The sequence below is a fragment of the Nanorana parkeri genome, unplaced genomic scaffold (genome assembly GCF_000935625.1).
Source record: "Nanorana parkeri isolate BGI_ZX_2015 unplaced genomic scaffold, ASM93562v1 scaffold1415, whole genome shotgun sequence".
In the NCBI taxonomy this organism is placed as follows: domain Eukaryota; kingdom Metazoa; phylum Chordata; class Amphibia; order Anura; family Dicroglossidae; genus Nanorana; species Nanorana parkeri.
In genome coordinates, this window is record NW_017307683.1 from 48,555 (window position 1) to 67,058 (window position 18,504).

The following is an 18,504-nucleotide window of genomic DNA, read 5'->3' on the forward strand; positions in this document are numbered from 1 at the left end:
TAAGCGGCAATGCCTCCGGTTGAGTGTTCCAGGGCCCGAACCCTGGCTTCTAGGGCCGTACATGTGGTGGACACTGCGGTCACCTCCGTGGAGGTGCGTGTTGGAGCGGTGCTCACTAGGTGTTGGAGATAGGGAACGGATATTGCCTCGTGGCGTGCGCGGTAGACGGGGCTCAGACGTCATGTTGGACTGATCCCAGCCGCGGGGCCTGTTTCGCGTTGAGGTAAAAAACTGTCGCAGAGAGGGGGTTCCCCGCTGCGAAGCTGGCGTGCCCTCCTTCTTGCATTTGGACATCGTTTGTGACTCGAGTTGGGGTGGTACAAGTTGGTATAGGTAGTGTTTAGTTGGCAAACCCCACGGAGCTCTCTGAGTTTGCTGCTTACTCTGCCTTGAGCAGGACACACCCCCCTGCTGTGTGGTTCCTAAACATTTGGTTCATGGTCCTGGCTTTGGCTTCTTGTCTTTGCCTCGAGTATTTACCAAAGGGTTAGCCCTACTATTAGCCTTTCTTCACTCTCATGGCACCCCTATTGAGGGATACTTGGATGACCTCCTGTTGAGGGAAGTCAAACAACGTGACCTTGACTGTTCAGCATTTGCAGTGGTTCCGGTGGATCCTGAACCTTCAGAAATCATTGCTTGAAATTACTCATCATTTGGAGGACCTGAGTCTAGTTCTGGACACAGCTCAATCCGAGTGTTTCTTCCACAGCATGTCTCTGCAGCATTTGACGACCCTGCTGGAAGGTCAGCCAATCCTTATTCGGTCAGACAATGCAATGGTATTCAGGGAGGAGCCACAAGTCTCACTGTAGTGAAAGCACCTGGAATTAAGAGGGTGTTCCCTACTCCCAGAGGTGCTCCAGGTCTTTTTTTTCACAGGTGGGGGACAGGGAATGTGGACCTTTTGGCATCCAGGTTTAACAATAAACTGGACAGGTTACAGATATTCTTGTTCAGAGTAGAGACAGGACCGGGAGGCTTCTAAAACTAGCAAATCACTCTAATTGGCTCTAACAGTGATCACATGATTGGGAGCCATTACTCCTATCTGTTTTTCAATCGTTAATACTAGACCAGGAGCTGTCGGTGACAACTCAATCTCAGTGCTGGGTGCTCATGCTTCATATATACAGTATGCCGCTATGGGGAAAACAAAAGCCCACTTCAGTGATGCCACATATATGTGTTAAAGAGGTTTGTGGTCATAAAACCACCTATCCATTACATATAATGCAGTCTGAGTCACCAATAAAGGATCATGCTGCAGACAGGCTTGATTTCCTGGTCCATGGACTGTAACACTTAACCTTGCCATACACCATGAGATGCAGCTGTGTAATATAAGCATTTTACCTTTAATGAAATACTGCTTACATAAAAACAATAAGGCTTTCTACAGACTGGTCTGGTGCAGTGCCTTAACACAGCCAATTCATTTGACTAGGCTGCCACTGCACCACACTGGCAAAAACACAAAACAAAACACACCTACACAATTTTCCCAACACAGCAAACCACAACTTGTGTTGTAGTTCCATTCAAAATTAATGGCATTACCACGGTATGTGCATTGTTAAGAAATCATTAAAGGTCTCAAACAGCACCTGAATATGTCTATTTTTTTTAAAATGTATATAATGTTACGTTTCCTTGCACAGCACATACGTATTCCAATGTCTACAAATCACATCTATAACGCATATCTTTTTCTGGGGGAAAAAATCCACACGTGTTGGATGATCCAAGCTCTTCATATCCTCATGGCCAAGTTGGCCGTATCGTCCTGTGAATTGAAAAATAAATCGTTATATACACAGAACTTGAAAGCAAGCATTGTTATGCATTAAAATCTCTGACTGCCGTACAAGTCTAATCGTATTTGTCTTAAAGAGATTCTGCCATCTCACCAAAATCAAGCAATGAAGCATTGGAAGTGCCATGTCTGCAATCTAGCTGAAAGAATTTCTGATGCTGATTTACTAAATGGCAATAAATTATTTTCTTAAAATCGTACAATACAGGACACAGGATCAGAGTCTTAGACCATGGGTTATGCGTAGGTGTTTGGACACCGGCAATCAAAGCTCTAAAAGGACAGCTTTAATATAACCCCCTCCACTCCCAGCAAGTCTCAGTTTGTTGCTAGTGTCCTTAGGTGAATGAATGTATTCTACTTTCCCTTTTAAGTATTCAAATTTCATCCAGACTCTGCCATTAAGATTTTCTAGCTGCTACATAGCCACTGTGGCTCCTATTTCTGCAGCTATTGTCCCTATGCAGGCTCATGTCTCTCTGCTCCCATGTTTGGGCCCTAAAAGGTCCAGGAGCCACCCCACCATTCGCTTCTGCAGGGAGATCAGGAAGCAAGTGAGCGACGATATGTTTCGCTCACTTCCCGATCAATAGAGCTGTCACACATCGGCTCTAACTATGAGGATGAGTGTAAATCACCAGAGTGCTTAAAGTGGTGCTACGGCCGAATTAAAAAAAAGATATATATATATATATGAATAATGCAGTCTGCCACCAGCATTAACACATCAGTTTTAATGCTGGTTTTAAAGTGGAAAACAGGATCTACAGGTAATAAAGCTACATTTTGTTTTCCTCTATATTCTACATTTTTATTGTAATGTAGTCAGCTCAGCATGTATTTATTTCTATTGGAGAATATGGGATAAGCATAGTACTTACCCCACCCCCAGGTGTACAATTCACCAGAACCTGTAAAATAATAGTGAAGACAAAATACATGAACTGCAGCTGTCATAGTAACTCATCTGTAGCCTTTCTTTCATCTGTAAGGGGTTTTGTTTCTATAGACCAGGGGTCAGCAACCTTTTACACACCAAGTGCCATTTTTGAAACCATCGGAAAACCGGGCAAGGCTGGCACAAGAGGGATCCTTCAGGCAGGAGCATGTGCAGAACGAGCTGAGGGCCCCGTCAGCGCGCCTCTGCGTTCCTATGCCGCTCAGGCACGTCACTGAGGTGGGTGGGCCAGTAAATGTAATTGACAGCCGGCTCGAGGGAGCTGTCAACTACAAGCAAACAGGTCGACTCGCGTGCCAGCTGTCAAGGTCTCACGTGCCAGGCTGGGCACGCGTTCCGGGGGTTGCCGACCCCTGCTATAGACAATTGCTCTACTTTTGTTCTAGCTTTTTTAAATCAACCCCCATGTATCTTATTTGTGTATCACTCGGCTGTAGATCCTCAAATCATCTCTGAATTGGTGCTGACACTGTCCTTCCTTCTGGGGGGTGGATACTTTTGTTCCCCATGGTCCCTGCGTGTGTTGTAAAGTAGTCACCGCTCCAAGCTCACTCCTTTTGATTGCCGTGCTTTAACTCCTGAGTTTATTGTCACTTTAAAGTAGCTTTATTTGAGGAATTTGTACAAGCCATATATGATAACTTCTGTCAAATGGACAGCAAGGTAACAGTATTTTCTCTAAAATACTTTCCTCTAGGGATGCACCGAAATTACATTTTTAGACCGAAACCGAAAAAAATATTTATTTTCAAATCTTTACATTATTTTATTTTAATAAAAAAATTTTCTTTACTGTCATCAGGGGTCAGATGAAGCACTTCTCTTTTCTGCGGATGAGTGCGCATACAAAATAGTATGCACACTCGGGGGGTGGAGGAGGGAGGACAGGGGGGCTTCATGGTTTCTTGCACCGGGGCCCTGAGGTTTCTAGTTACGCCTCTGAATACTACACTGGGGCATCATTTTTATAACTATTTTGTATGTAGATACTAATAAACCAGATCTCCTCTATTGAATCACATCATCTACAAGTTTAAAGCGCTCTCATTTAAAGGCTGTAGTCTGATAATGTAACAAAATCCATTTACATGAACTCTGCCTATGTGAGAAGTATACTAGAAAATACTGTAAGTACTCACATGTTACTGCAGCCGTGTGACGTGACCCACAGCTTATCTTTGAAGCTTCCGATTCCTGAGGGAGGTCAATCAAAGCTGGGAAGGACTGGACTGCAATGTACTCACTGTCTTCATCATCACCCTCTGCACTTGCATCCTGTATGATCATTCCTGAGCAGAAAAGCAGCACTGCAGTCTGTAATGTCATATACCAGTAACAAGCTATTAAGGAAATACACTGCCAATGAACTTACTCTCTTGTGCTAATGTCCTTGATGGAAGTCCAAGCTGCCCAGATTCATTCCATCCCCAGCAATAAACATCTCCACCTTCTGGATGGAAGAATAATTTAAGGGTGGTTACTCAAAATTCAGTGTATGCAAAGCCCACCAAAGAACAAGGTTTTATTCATGGATGTATGTAAGCTACAGAGTTATACTAGTCACAGGCTCACTGTGTTTCTTAGGGTTTGCCGGGGTCTTTGAGCTGAAAACTGGGGGTTAGAATCACAGTTCTGATTCTTAGGGGGTTGCTTGAGGATGCATATCACTTTATTCTATACAAAGCACAGTTAAAATGCCTCATACAGGGTGAGCAACCAAACCTGGAGTGCAACCAAACCTCATCCCAAATACGGGCAGAAGTATAAATGAGGCTTCCCAAGTTATACCCCCCTCAGCAAACTGTATTGTTGTAAACAAGCCCTCAGCAAAATCTTTTCATGACAGCAAGCTAATATGGAGTCCAGAGGTAGGATGGCACCATGGAAATTTCTGGCTTTAGCTACCTGACACAGCTATTGTAAAAGAAGAAAGGCCATCGTACTGCATTCCCCATACAAGGTGAAAGTGAGGCTATTGTACAATGGAAGGAGAAGGTTCCTGGAGCAGAGAACTCAGGTGGGGAGAACTCTCTGCCCAAATCCTCAAGAACTATAAGAAACCAAGGCTGATTCAACCTGCCAGCATCTACACAAACCTGAGATATATTGGATGGGTTTACTCTTCTACACCTTATTCAGTTCCTGTAACTCAGAGACTTGAATACACCCTTTGGCAATCTACAATGGAAATAATACCTCATAGCACCTACCACTGATACTGACTGAATGCCAACCTCCAGCTGCCACTTCTTTCATTGGTACCCCATGTAACGCTTCAACTACGCGAGGTTCCCATACATCTTCCACATCTCCGTGTCCCAGCTGCCCATGTCTAACAAATAAAAAGGAACAAAAGTAAAAAAAAAGGTTCATTCCCAATGGCAGGACTCGTTTACCAAAGGACTCAATTCCACTCTATGCTTACATTATAATTCAATTGGATTAGGATGGTTAAAAAAGACATTTCCCACACATTTGATTGGGCATTTAAAGTAAATACATAGTAGAATGAACAGTACTTTGTAAAATCAGCCCCAGTGTATCTCATTCATCTATATTTACACCGCTCTGGTCTTTTTTTTTTAAAAGAGTGGGTGAGAGAAGACAGATGGAGGGCAGCATAAGACTGCACAGAGAAAGGTTGTTCTGTATGAGGAGATGTTTCTATTATACATGGGGCTTGATAAAAACAAACACACTGCAGAGAAGCATCAGGGAGGAGCTGCACATAGCACAGGGGTGTTTAGATCCATTTTATTTTTACAAGTATGCACAGACAACATTTTTATTCTACATTCTATGTGTCTTCTGTCTACCACCTATTGATGGAGCACAAGGCCAAAGCCTGAGAATATCATACCTGCCGGCTCCCCAGGTCATTATGTTTCCGTCAGAGGTCAGCAGTACAACATGCTCATTCCCTAGAGCAATCCTCTGAGCCTGCACTGTGTGTGGGAGCTCCCTGAAGAATGGAGGCTGAAGCAATACGTATCCATTGCCCACCAAGGGAAAGACTACAAATATTACAAACAATGGAAAAACTTTATTACCACAGTGCACATTTTTAAACATTACAGCAACATCCTAACAAACAAATCTATGTATCAAAAACAGACTTCTCCTGGGAGGTATTTGGCTTTAAGACAGGTTCCTTTAAAAAGCCACTAAATCTGTAATACAAGTTGATGTATACTACAGAACAACGTACAATGCAACTTTAGCTCCCGACCAGTTCTACTTACAAAGGTGTCACTACATAAAAACATCTTCAATCGCATATCCTGGAGAGCTCTACTTTTCCTTCTACTTCCTTTCCTACAACTTCTCTTTCTCCTATGTCTATTCTTCTGGTTACTTTGTTGTCCTGGGAATGGATCATATAGAAGATGTTAGGGGCCGTCTCGCCAGGTGATCCTGATCTGGACACGACTGCTGTCGGCATTTTATATGCTGTTTTACGGGTTTTTATTTTGTGTTTGTATCCCGTTGCGCTATTTTGTAACCTTTCTAGGACCTGTATTTCCTCTTATTGGTACAGAACATGTTGTAATTTTGTAAACATCTAATAAAAACATTTTGAACGTAAAAATATCCTTAACCAATAGTGCATTCAAGAACTGCTAGAAGAGCCAAGCTCTCAGATGGCGGGTGATTGTAAAGTAACGATCCAAGCTGTAAAATATCTTGAGGGGAATTTATCAAAACTTGAGCAGACAAAATCTGGAGCAGCTGTGAATGGCAACCAATCAGCATCAACCTGTCATTTTCAAATCTTAACTAAACAAACTGAAAGAGAGTAGCTGATAGGTTGCAATAGGCAACTGCTCCAGATTTTGTCTGCTCCAGTTTTGATAAATCCCCCCCTTGCGTCTTACTTAGACAGGTACCCTTTTATTCTACCAGCATGAATCATACTATCACATTGACATCTGCACTGACGGTGGATGCAAAAATAGGACTTGGTCAAAACATTGCTACCTGTGCTTCGAATGGCTGGTTACCTTAGTATATGGAAACATTAATAACCGGGGAAACATTTGCCTTTACCCGATTTGTTTCCAGTTGACACTTCCATTTTCCACATGGGCTCTGGCAGGGTTCCATTTTGATCTATGCAGGCAGTGTTCCAGCACTCCACCCTGTCCTTCATTAGAACAATGATATATTTCTCTGATGGCAGGACATCCTGACAATCCAATCCATAGAAACGGAGACACTGCTGGGGAGATCCACCAACAAATCCGGACAGAAGCAAACAGCCATCCTCTGTAAAATAAAGCCAGGAGCAGCAAATCACAGCAAGCATATCCGAATTAGTGTGAACACTCATATTCATGTCATGATGAGGGTAGAACCAGGAAGAAAAATGATTCTAAAAACTAACACGGTTGGAATCACTCGTGTCATTATGAGAAATCAAAAACTCAGGAGGAGAAAATCTGAAACATTTCTACTTTATTATGAAGAGAGTATTGATCCCTCCCTGTGTCTGTCATCACAAGAAGCTCTGTTTTTTTATGGATATCAAAACTCACTAAAGTGTCCATATTGTCCCAACAACCAGATTCAGACGGTCTTACTTAGACAGGTACACTTTTATTCTACCAGCATGAATCATACTATCACATTGACATCTGCACTGACGGTGGATGCAAAAATCCACCGTCCACAAAATCCACAAACCAGATTCAGACGGTCACCTTCCAAACGGAAAGCTGTAATCTTATTGATCGATTCTTATTTCCTCAGCTCCATCTAGTGGCCATAACGCAGCATTACATACTTTCAACCTGGAAAGAAAATATACGCTACTAAGAACTTTTGTTTTTGCCTCTATCTGCACAAAGCGAACATTCACAGAGATACGTCGGGTGACTGGCTCTGCGAATTACTTATAAATAGACTCCATAGTACATTAAATACAGCATGCGTTATGCCTTATTTCTCATGTCAGGGATATCCTGGCACCTTGGACTAGCAGCTGACAGTATTATTTTAGACTCAGGCCCAGTTCAGAGGTCATCAACCACCATGACAACTAGACTAAGGTCAGACAGAATAACCACAAAGGCAATTTGTGATTTACAACTTAGGCCTGATTCACACTGCTGTGCATATACGCGCTTACGTGCGTATTGTACCATATGCAACGTATGCAAATAAATGGCTCCATACACATAGCCGCGTATGGAGCCGTATATCTGCGTAGCGTATATATGCGCAAAAACATAATGGTACAGAGATGCGTCCGAGCAGCGTATTTCTGCGTGTTTACGCGCATATACATGCGTATAGCACATTAAAAATTCCAATATACAATTTTGCTTGCGTTGTGTGTGAATGAGGCCTTATTGTTAAGAAAGTTGCAACAGCAAGTGTTACACATCACATGAAATAAATCCAACAGCGTGAAGGAGTAAAATGCTAGAGCCCATTCACACCAGGGAGGTTGCGGATCAGCGAGGTTTTGGGAGTTTTTAATTGCGTTTCAGCGCTGAGACGCAATTATAAACGCCCAAAACCGAGCTGATCAGCACAGCAAAAATTGTGCAGGGAGCAGTTCAGGCGGCGGGCGGTTCGTGCTGAGCCGCGCAGTCGCATGAACAGTCCCCATAGCAATGTATGGGATCGTTCATGGCGGCTGAACCACCCCGGTGTGAACGAGGTCTTAAATGAAATCTATACTGAGAGAAAGATGGAACACCTGACCTCCTTCTGTTTGCCTGGCCTCTGGCTGCACTACTTTAACCCCTTGCCATCCTTCCATTCTATATAAAGGGACGGGCAGCTGGTTCTTCAATGCGGGTCGGCATACATGTATAGTGATTTTTTTTCCCTTCTCCCATGCGTGTTCCCTAGGGCACACGAGCAGGTCACTGTAAACACTTGTTACAGCCGGCGGTGGCTGCTACATACAAACGTTTGGGTGGATATAGAGCTGCCTGATCGATTGTGCATGGGAATGTGTGTCCCCCTTCCGCTGCCAGCTATCCTGGGCTCCGCCATCCCCTGTGCAGGCCCGGGACTGGTGCAGCGGGTCTGTGTACATTAAATGGACATCCACTGGCTGATCTCCCCTTCAATCCCTGAAAGTGGACTCGATGTGTATTACATCACTTCTCCGGCTGCTGTAGCCACAGCAGAAGCTGGTGAAGCAGATCTGTGCTTCATTAGCTTCTTTGGAGTCCCCAGGTGACATTAGGGGGTCTAATAAACCCATCAGGGGTTTATTAGACCCCTAATGTCACCTGGGGACTCCATAAAGAGGACCTGTCACTGTATCTGTGCTATCATATAGCCTCCTATGTGATAGAAATAAAGTTGTGCGTTATAAAAAAAGGTTAAAATATGAGTCACATTAAAAAAATAAAATAATTTAGAGTCCCCCACCCCCTCATACACACACACACACACACACACACACACACACACACGTGTCGGGTGCACCTACATGCTAAAACGACAATTGCGCTACGCGTTCCATATCACTGCGAATGTCGGTGTACGAGTAATAATTCTAGGGCCATCAATCACTGTTAACACTAAATTGATGAGCGGTAAAAGCTTTTAAAATGTCGCCTATGGCCAATTTTGGTTATGGTAGTTTTTTTGCGATTTCAAGGGCGCATAGATCAGCACAGCCCCAATGCAATGATGCAAAACTATTGTTTCCTATGTGCCTGTTCACACTATACAGGAGCGTTGCATCAAATTGCAGCCATTTTGCATCAATGCGATGGGCCAACCCAAATACAAGACAAAGGTACAATTTTGACCCATGATGTGGTCTGCACAAAAAAAATGCTTTTAAAAATCAGTGCAATGCCCAGTAACATGCGTTAATTACCACATACGTTTTTGTGCGTTTTGTTGGGGATGCGCCTGGCCTGGAACCAGCAAAGTGAGAAGCAATCAGAATTGTCAGCACTGGCAGGCTCTGCGTTCCTCTCATTTACAGGATTTTACGTGTAAAAGCAGAAAACCTGACAGTCAGCATAGACAATGTATACAGCTATATCGACCCCGGTATACAGTCGGCTTGTACTTCGCCAAGGCTTATGTTTGCCGCCTAATGCAGAACACCAGCCAATACCCCCATGCGGCCCTCACCAGGACGATATGAGATACGGCCACTAGGTGTCGCACCTGTCACAAAAGCCGAGTAACTCCAGGAGGGAGCCGCTCTGATAATCGGCTTCTTCTCGGTGTCTGAACCCGAAAATTGAACCGGTGTAGGCACGGGTAAAGTGTGTTCCTCTCCCTCTCCGAGCTGTCCAAACCCTCTGAACCCGAAACCGAACCAGAACATGGAAAGCAGCTCCGATCCCACCACCGCGAACTCCACTATTTCTCAGAGGAGCAACTCTAAGCTTTGTGTCATGTGCATGTGCGCATGCGCGAAATGAACCTGCAAGCGCTCCCCCTGCCGAGTATAGAGAAAACTACAGTCAGAGACTAATGGTGACCTTGCTGGTGTGTGGGTACCTAGGGCTCACCATACACTTTATAATTTGACCGTACAATCAGATTGTATCGTGCATGGTCAGGTTTAAGCTCACCACACACATTACAATCTGTACAATCAACTTCAGATATACAAAATCTATTTAATAGGAGTGCCCACCTTATCTATCCAATCCATCGGTAACCAATTAGGCAGGCCCTTGCACTACATACTTGTTGGTAGATCCAAAGGAGATTGTACAGATTGTAACGTGTGTGGTGAGTTTAAAGCTGACCATGCACTATACAATCTGAATGTGCAAGTTCCTTTAGATGTATAATACAAAACACAAAAATGTACCTGGAGGTAGCCAACTCCTCCTTATAAGGTGCAGGGGCGCACTGGAGGCCCAGCAACCAAAAATGTACGCTGGGACTCCAGTGCGTCCCCCAAACCAAAAATAGTATCCTTTAGATGTACCCAGTGGCGTCACAAGGTAGGTACGGCGCGCACTGGTCTGCACAATCTGCCACACGAGCACCGCGGGAGGATAGGGCGCCGGCGCACGAGAGGAGACCCAGGAAGCTGCTGCAGTGGAGATAAAAGACAGACAGGAGAGAGAGAGTGAGAGAAGAGACAGCAGAGGGAGAGAGAAGAGAGACAGCAGAGAGGGAGAAGAGAGACAGCAGAGAGGGAGAAGAGAGACAGCGGAGAGAGAGAAGAGACAGCAGAGAGAGAGAAGAGAGACAGCAGAGAGAGAGAAGAGAGACAGCAGAGAGAGAGAAGAGAGACAGCAGAGAGAGAGAGAAGAGACAGCAGAGGGAGAGAGAGAAAAGACAGCAGAGAGAATAGAAGAGAGAGACAGCAGAGAGAGAGAGGAGACAGCAGAGAGAGAGAAGAGACAGCAGAGAGAGAGGAGACACAGCAGAGAGAAGAGACAGCAGAGGGAGAGAGAGAAAAGACAGCAGAGAGAATAGAAGAGAGAGACAGCAGAGAGACAGCAGAGAGAGAGGAGACACAGCAGAGAGAGAGAGAGAGAAGAGACAGCAGAGGGAGAGAGAGAAAAGACAGCAGAGAGAATAGAAGAGAGAGACAGCAGAGAGAGAGAGGAGACAGCAGAGAGAGAGAGAGAGAAAAGACAGCAGAGAAAGTGAGAGAAGAGACAGCAGAGAGGAGAGACAACAGAGAACGTGAGAGAAGAGACAGCAAATAGAAACAGGGGAGAGAGAAGAGACAGCCAAGAGAGAGGGTCGGTTCACACCACAAAGTCTGCGTCCAGAGTGTTCGGCCTCTAGACGCACCGGAACGCAAGCTGGCCGGATCCCTGCTGCATTTTTGCAGGTCCTACTGGACCTGCGATCTGGGTGCAGGCGATCGCCGATCGGTATGTGTTACACGTCCTTATAAAGAAGGCAATCGTATTGCAAAAGTATTTCATATAACCTGGTAATAAAGATGTGTATTATAGAGGTGGTCTGGGGTTCCCTTTATCATCCGTTACCTTATTGGGTGGACCCCCCCTCATTATTCGGTACCAGGGGTGTATCTGGTAAAAGATTTGCACACCTGAGAGATCTGTTTTTAGCTGAATTTTGTCTTTTAGGGGTCCTTTAAAAGCCTAGTAGTACATGATACAGTTTAAGGTTCTGTGTCTACAGGCTTTGGGCTTGTGTCAATCAGTTTAAAGGCTGTTTCATGTTACATCCATATTTAAGGTGTAATATGAAATATGGTTACATCGCAAACCCCACACGTATCTGAATCGCTGTGTTCTTCTCCCTGGAGGATGCTGTATACCTTTTAAATTCGGCACGGCTGCACGTGGCTCCACCCACAAAGCTGTATCATCCATTCAGAAGAGAAACTACAAGTCCCATCAGTCACCACAGCAGTGGGACTTGTAGTTCTCAATGGCATACAAGTGAGAGACGTCACCTCACTTGTAGTCTATTGACACTTCTTGCTCCCGTCCATGTTACTGGACGTGGGTACCTTGGTATGGACATGGGTGGGAATAACAGCCTGTAAGAGCCAGAGCATTGCACACACAATCTACTGATCATGGTTGCAATGCTTTACTGACTCCAATGCAAACAAAATAATAATAATAATGCACATTTGTTTTAGGAAGTGTGCATTTATTATTATTATGCAAAAGTTAAAAAGTTCAGTTTGAGATGCTTCTGAGACCATTCACAATTCATTGGCAGGTGCATTTGACCTCCTTTTGACTTGCTTGAAGAGGGTTTGCAATCTCTCCGCCTTTGGGTCGCCAGCATTCCGGCAACATGGGACAACCGTCTCACTTCCAACATCAATTATTCCAATATGATATTGGTCCTATTTACCACGTTTCCTGATCCCAGAACAGCAGCATTTCTTTATATATTACAGGTATTTACACAGCACATGCACATCAGTCCCCCAGGAGCTTACAATCTAAGGCCCCTATCTCACATGCATACATAGAAGCATTCATTTATACAAGAGCCAAATAACCTTCCAGCATGTCTATGGAGTGTGAGAGGAAAGCACAGGGAAAAATAATTTGTCAGTCAAGGAGTCTTAATATAAAAGTGTCACTATGAAGAAATACCTGAATGTGTCACACGTGTCAGTAATATCATTTGAACCATCGCAGTGCTTTTCTGAATTTGAGGCAGGACATTCTTGGCATTCTTCCAGAAAAGTGCCACAACGGCTATACTGAATCACCCCCCGATGTGTTGTACTGCATGAGAACGGGTGAACGAGCCTTTCATCAAATCATTTTACTCCACACTGCATTGGTATGAATAAAACTCGTATGTTTATTGATTCTTTTATTTTTAAAACATTGATAAATTATTTCCATGGTGCTAATCTTTGTGAAAACAATGGAACGACAATCAGCAATACAAAGATATGTGAATTGTGATACAAAGACAAAGGAATGTACATAAAGAAGAAAATATACCCAGATACAACACGTCTCATCTGACACCCGTCATCTCATTAGGTTCAGACAACATGTAGATGGTCAGAAAGGAATGAAAAGCTGCAGCTGAAAACCTCGGGTGACATTTATACAGATGGCAGTCTAATGATTCCTGTGCTGCCTCGGGTTTTAAGGCGGCAATATTATACAGTGTCTCACCTCACCCCAATGTAACTGGTGATCCCATTTTATTACAGAAGGATAGAACCATGTACAGACAATCTGTAGAATGACTAAAAACAAAGCAATAAGAACCGTGATCATTACCTATCTGACCCATTGTACTGTATGTCTGTGCCTATCCCACTCAGATAAGCTTGCATAGCAATGTGCCTTCATTAGCAGCACTGTCTCCCTCTTCAGTAATATCAGTGCTCAGCAGACTGTCAGTACAGTTCCACTGCCAGACACCCACCTTAAAAGGAGTACTATGGGGTCAGGGCTTTTCCCCATAGTTCTCCGAAGGGTAATGGGAGGACACAAACTAGCGTCCTCTCATTACCCAAAGCTCGGTATACCGCGAGCTACAGCTCACGGTATAGTGAGATGCCTCAGCTGAAACGGATCCCGGCAATTATGTCTGGATCCGCCCAGCTGCGTGAGTGACAGCTGGCTCTGCCTATCTAGAGGCAGAGCCAGCTGTACCCACCCCCTCCCACATCCGTTCCGCTAGTCAGCGCTGGAGGATCGGAAAGGGGAGGGGAGAATCCAGCCCCTCCCCTGTCACGGCTCTCTGCAGTGACAGGATCGAGAAGTGAGCGAACGCCGGTATGTGTTCGCTCACTTCCCGATCTACTGAGCCGACCTGTGACAGTTCCATTGTCACAGGTCGGCTCAGATTATGAGGCTGAGTGAAACGCACTCACCTCATAATTCCCCTTTAAGGCACATAATATGTGGACAATATATTGTATATATAAAAAAGAGGAAATAAACCATCAGCATTTTACTAGAGTATATAAAATGATGTAAAAGTGCATGTTTTATACTATACTGATGGTCTCCCAATACATTTAATCATCATCTGACTCAGACGCCTTAGGAAATGTCATAGTTTTGATGAAAATAAGTGTTGCAATCCAGTATGAAGTTACTACTACAGATATTATCAATTCTTAAAACAGTGTTGTTGCAGCATTTTAATTCCCTCCCCCTTCAGCAGACACTGATATTTCCTCTCATTATAAGCCCATTGCATTCAGGGGCCTGTTGGTGCGCACAGCATTTGTAGATGACTTCAAGGACAGAACTTACACTCAAGGTCCTGCAGGAGGGGTAAAGTAGTGGCCCATGAATTCAGAATATATTTCGTGGCCATTTCTTCTACTCTTAAGCTGGCCACACACCTATAGATTATCTGCAGATTTTCTATGGTCAGATGGAAAAAGTGCAACAGATTCCCCCATCTACGCTAAACTGTGTGGATGGAGGAATCTCCCACTGGGCCAAGCTTCAGTATCTTGCTAGTCGGCCCCACTGGCTCTCAAAACACCTGAACAGTGCCTGCAGCCAATCAGATTGTTCAGGTATTTTGAGAGCCTGCGGGCTGACTTGCAAGATACTGAAGCTTGGCCCAGTGGGAGATTCCTCCATCCACACAGTTTAGCGTAGATGGAGGAATCTTGTACTTTTTCCATCTGACCATAGAAGATCTACAGATAATCTATAAGTGTATGGCCAGCTTTAGAACTGGTCGTTGTGCAGACTACCCTTGGCAATTTTACATGTCCTTGTAGCTTTCTCAGTTTAATGTTTCTGGTATTTCTAGAACTATGGGGCTTCTGAACCTGGAAAATCAGGTTTCCCATACCAACAACATAGGAAGATCCAACGTATTCTGAGCCTAGAACAAGGACATGTGCACCTGTGCTGAGACTACAGACATGAAATGTGTACAAATTCTTAACAAGCAGGAAAAGAGCTTTCAACAAGCCAGTCCTGTCTAGCTGCAGGTAGTGTGAAGTCATTCATTCTCAGAGAACAGAACAAATACTGTAAAGTCGGGTTTCAGATGGTTTCTAACAACCTGTTGTGTGTTTAGAGAGCTGGCGGGCTGCGAACATTCTGCTTTCATAGAAAGTAAAGGGGATAGAAGTTTCAGCGATTTCAGGGCCTCGGATATAAATGTAAAGATACATTTCTTCTCAAAGCCTATAGCTGGAGAAAATCTGGTGCAGTTGCCTATGGCAACCAGCTTCTTTCTTCAGTCTGTTCAGTTAGGATTTGAAAATGAAAGGTGGATGCTGATTGGTTACCATGCACAGCTGCTCCAGATTTTTATAAATTCCCCTCAATGTCCGCCTGGTAGAACTTGAAAATCTGGCAAACAGATACTTGATGCAGAAAAGCCCAAGAGAACTCAGAGATTGAGTAGAGTGTGTCTTGACAGGAAAGAGTGGATTCCAATTCTTGACACTATAAGCTTATCTATCTTATGAGGTCTATCTGAGCCACCTAGAGATCATACAACAAGAAGCCAGTATATCCTTATGGGGATCATCCGTCTTTCTGAAAGAAGTAGTGGCTGAGACATTCTCACAGGCCAAACCCCATCCAGACAATGGAGGCAAATGTAATTTTGGTGAAGCAGGTGTTGGATTAGGACACAACATTAGAAGCTGTGTAGAATTGGAATAGTGGTTGAAGGTTGCTTTTATATGGTTTCATATATATTACATAAAAGGAATGTTATCACCTAAATAAGACTTTGTCTTGGTACCTAAAAAGTCTGCTCTCTCACTTGTTACTTTGTCATGAGTATGAATGTGGTACACTATATACCAATCCACACCTCTGTATCTAAAGACAAACTTGTCCAGTTTGTTGTTGGACCACGAGGTCCACATTTGGCATCTGCCACATGCGACACAGGTCCTGGGATGTAGATACCATTTGCCTGGGTTCAGACACTGTTGGGTGAGGAATTCTGTCTGTGAAGGGTCTACACCTGGAATGTACATGGCAGATAAGGCTGGAATGTGATGTTCTGCCCAGGACACGATACTTTCTACCTCTCTTGAAATGGTGAGACTTCTGGTTGCTTCCTTATTGTTAAAGAAGTATTGCCTAAGGATTTAGCAGGCTTTGAGCACCAGACCTTGCAGGTGGACTGGGAGTGGAGCTTGCAGGGTCTCCACGAGGAGGATTGGAGAAAGGAAAGGAACATTGTTAACACATATAAAAAGAGGGAGAAAACTTTGCAGTCTGTTCATTAGACTTCTTTAACTGAAGAAGATGGATGCTCTCGTCACCAGTTGTCATTAGTAATGGTATGAAGAGCAGAACGAAAGAGATGTCATCCCTCAAAGGTCATGCGGACCAACTGCTTCTTAGATGCAGATTCCGCCGTCCAGCACTTTAACAAAAGTGTCCTATACATGTGTGCTGACATGAAACCTATGCAGGAGATAAACCGGAAGCCTCCAACAAACCGTCACAACTACAGATCAAAGCTATAGCCATTTGCTCCACATGTTCTATAAGTGAAGGATCAACCGTAGCAATGGGAAGATCCCTTTTATGGGGTTTTAGCCACTCAACCATAGTCTGACAGAGTAAAGTCACAGCCAAAATGGGGTGATGAGCAGGACCTGCCAGCAAGAGCAGTGTTCTAGATATGAGTAGAAGGCTAACAAGCGTTTCGGGGGTAGCAAACAGTTTGCCAGGGTGTGTCCAATCTGTGTAGAGAAAGAGTTTGGAGAGCAGGTGCAATGGGAAGGTCTTTGCAGCCTTAGGGGGTCTAATGGCAGACCCAGACTCTGCAGGGAAAGGCGTGAGTGCATGCTTGCGGCCTGTGCAGAGAGGCAAAAACTGGGTGATTTGGGCCATAAAGTCTTGCATGCCTGTAGTGTAAACCCTGATGTTGTAGGTTGGGGAAGAGCACAGAGCATGTGCGGCACGTCACCCAGCAGATGACATTAGCCCCTTCTGCAGTGAAAACCAAGTGATCAATGTAAATGAGGTAGTTCCCAGTGCTAGACCTCACTAGCCTACTCCCTCAGAAACAAGGCCAGCATTGAGGCAATTCCAGTGGCTCCTGAAAAACGCTCCATGGCTAACTTGTTACCAGAACAGAGCCTTGAATGTGCCCTACGTGGAACCCCGTGCCCAAAGGTCTCTTCCAGGCTATCCCTGCTATGTCCAGTCCAGTCTGGATGTGCACTGCAATAGCCAGACTGAGGACAGAGGTGCTGAATAGCAGCAATTGAAGAGATTCGTTCTGGCAGCTATGTAGAGAAGAGTCTTCATTGAAGAAACAATTTTAAAGAATAATAATTAAAAAAAATACAAAAGTGTGTGTGTGTTGGGGGGCGGGGATGTGAGCCCTTTCCTGCAACCAAAGCACAGTTATTTGTTTCTGAAGCACATACAAGTTATTTATATATGCGGATCATAAGACAGCCTGTTATGCACACACTTTGATGAATCACTCTGTGCCTTCAGGAGTATAAGCACTCCTTATGTGCCACAAATTGCAGCTATTATATTATAGGGATGCACATATTACCATCAATTCCAAGGAGGAATCTGGGGCAATATCAAAAGGTTACATATTAAAATAAGACTTTGGAAAGGTCATGCTAGGGTTTTTCATCCATCCATCCGTCAGTATATTGTTCTAATGCCGTTAATGGCCATTTAAATCAAGATAAAGGAATCCTAACTTTAGAAGTGAAGCTGGCCATACATTTTTAGTATTCTCTCATTCAGCTCCAGGGCTGAACGAGAAAAAACAGCTTGATTCCCCCATCCACACATAACAGTCTCCCTCTGCCAGTTATTGTATTCAAGCAGCCACAGGGGAGCAGATGCTGGAATACCTGAACAGGGGCAGCAGTCACTGTTCAGCCGACAATTTTCTGCCTTCTATTTTTAATTGAAGATGATTGAGCCGAGTGGGGCCAGCTGGGCCACCCATGGCTAAAGCATCGGCCGAAATCAGCTGAAATTCGAGGCATGTATGGCCAGCTTTAATATACATTCATCAACTTTACATATGAGCAATAAATATGAATGTGGAATGGCGTACTGTTCTTATGTAAAACCTCACACTGCAAATTAGGAATGAGTGGCTTAGAACATACCCATCCGCAGGTGCTGCTTGTACATCTAGTGTGGATAAGCACCGGCTACTGGGTTGGCTACCCCTGGCTGTTAGGCAATCACCCTGAACAGCTGGGGTTACTACAGTGCAGACAATTGATAACTGGATATTTGGTCAGTCTCTATCATGTATCAAACAGGATTCAATCTAGATTCAGCCCTGATGATGGGGCTGGCTTTGGTCCATCTTTACAGGCACCTTTGTT

General features: G+C 44.2%; 1 protein-coding gene across 1 annotated transcript; it reads right to left on the reverse strand.

Annotated features, from left to right (window-relative positions):
* Positions 1-1,643: 1,643 nt before the first annotated feature.
* On the reverse strand, positions 1,644-15,003 carry RCCD1 (RCC1 domain containing 1). Its single transcript, XM_018569872.1, has 9 exons — positions 14,886-15,003; positions 9,921-10,124; positions 6,822-7,040; positions 5,635-5,788; positions 4,985-5,106; positions 4,147-4,224; positions 3,914-4,063; positions 2,698-2,727; positions 1,644-1,786 (listed from the first exon to the last, which is right to left on the reverse strand). The coding sequence occupies exons 1-9, from the start codon at positions 15,001-15,003 to the stop codon at positions 1,644-1,646; spliced, it is 1,218 nt and encodes a 405-aa protein (XP_018425374.1).
* Between the last annotated feature and the right edge of the window lie 3,501 nt (positions 15,004-18,504).

Excerpts from the sequence above, each read along its gene's own strand:
- RCCD1 (XM_018569872.1), bottom strand. The coding sequence starts at position 15,003 with ATGGGAAACCTGATTTTCCAGGTTCAGAAGCCCCATAGTTCTAGAAAT. Across the intron at positions 5,789-6,821 it reads GTCAACTGGAAACAAATCGG|TCTTTCCCTTGGTGGGCAAT; the intron begins GTAAAGGCAAAT and ends TAATATTTGTAG. Across the intron at positions 4,064-4,146 it reads AAGGACATTAGCACAAGAGA|GAATGATCATACAGGATGCA; the intron begins GTAAGTTCATTG and ends TTTTCTGCTCAG.